Below are 847 nucleotides of genomic sequence, written 5' to 3' on the forward strand. Positions count from 1 at the left end.
CCACCCGGTGGCCGACTCCTTCTTCTACCTGAGCTCGGTGCTCAACCCGCTGCTCTACAACGTGTCGTCGCGCCAGTTCCGCCAGGTGTTCGTCCAGGTGCTGCGCTGCCGCCTCACCCTGCAGCACGCCAACCGCCGCACCGTGCCCAAGCCGCACGCCGCCTCCGCCCGCTCCCTGCGGCCGCTGCTGCTGCGGTCGCTGCGGCGTAGCGGCGGTGGGGGCGGGGGTGGCGCCGCCCTGCAGGAGACAAGCGCCCCCACCTTCACCACCTTTCAGAGCGACTCCGGGGTGGAGTCAGAGACTCACCTGTCCCTGAGCCCGACGGAGGAGTCGCGCCCGGGAACCGGCGAGAACGGACCGCCGGAGTCAGAAATATAGCGGTAGAGTGATGGCGGTAGATATATGGCGGTAGAACTGTAGCGGTAGATATACGGCGGTAGAAACACGGCTTCGTTCGCACTGCAGGGAAACGATTCTGATTGGTTTACTCACGGCGACTCGTCCAACCTGCTTTGTTTACATGTCAAACGTGCATTCTGGGGTTTTTCCCGCCAGAATAAAAGCTTTGATCTCCCCCCCCCCTTCTCTCCTTTATCTTGTCCACATTTTATCGCTTGACAATGAATCTCTACCAAGTATCACATTACGTCTTTGTACTTTGAGTTTTTTTTATAAAATGACAGTGATTCTTTTATAAACCTCAATTTACTTTATTATCAACTGGTTATTGTCTTTCTTTGTACTGTTGCTTTAACTCTGTTCCCCCTGAGTTCCCTTTATGTTCCATAAGTTCCCTCCATGTTCCCCCTGAGTTCCCTTTATGTTCCATAAGTTCCCTCCATGTTC

At 54.9% G+C, this 847-nt stretch overlaps 1 protein-coding gene across 1 annotated transcript in view; it reads left to right on the forward strand.

The window, feature by feature from the left end:
- Positions 1-379, forward strand: part of gpr39 (G protein-coupled receptor 39) — a gene marked incomplete at both ends in the record, with an annotated part of 24,300 nt that extends 23,921 nt beyond the window's left edge. Inside the window, one exon of the mRNA XM_080498099.1 lies at positions 1-379. This exon is cut by the window's left edge and continues 118 nt beyond it. Coding sequence (XP_080354225.1) covers positions 1-379 — 379 coding nt within the window.
- Between the last annotated feature and the right edge of the window lie 468 nt (positions 380-847).

The sequence above is a fragment of the Blennius ocellaris genome (genome assembly GCF_963422515.1).
Source record: "Blennius ocellaris genome assembly, chromosome: 6".
In the NCBI taxonomy this organism is placed as follows: domain Eukaryota; kingdom Metazoa; phylum Chordata; class Actinopteri; order Blenniiformes; family Blenniidae; genus Blennius; species Blennius ocellaris.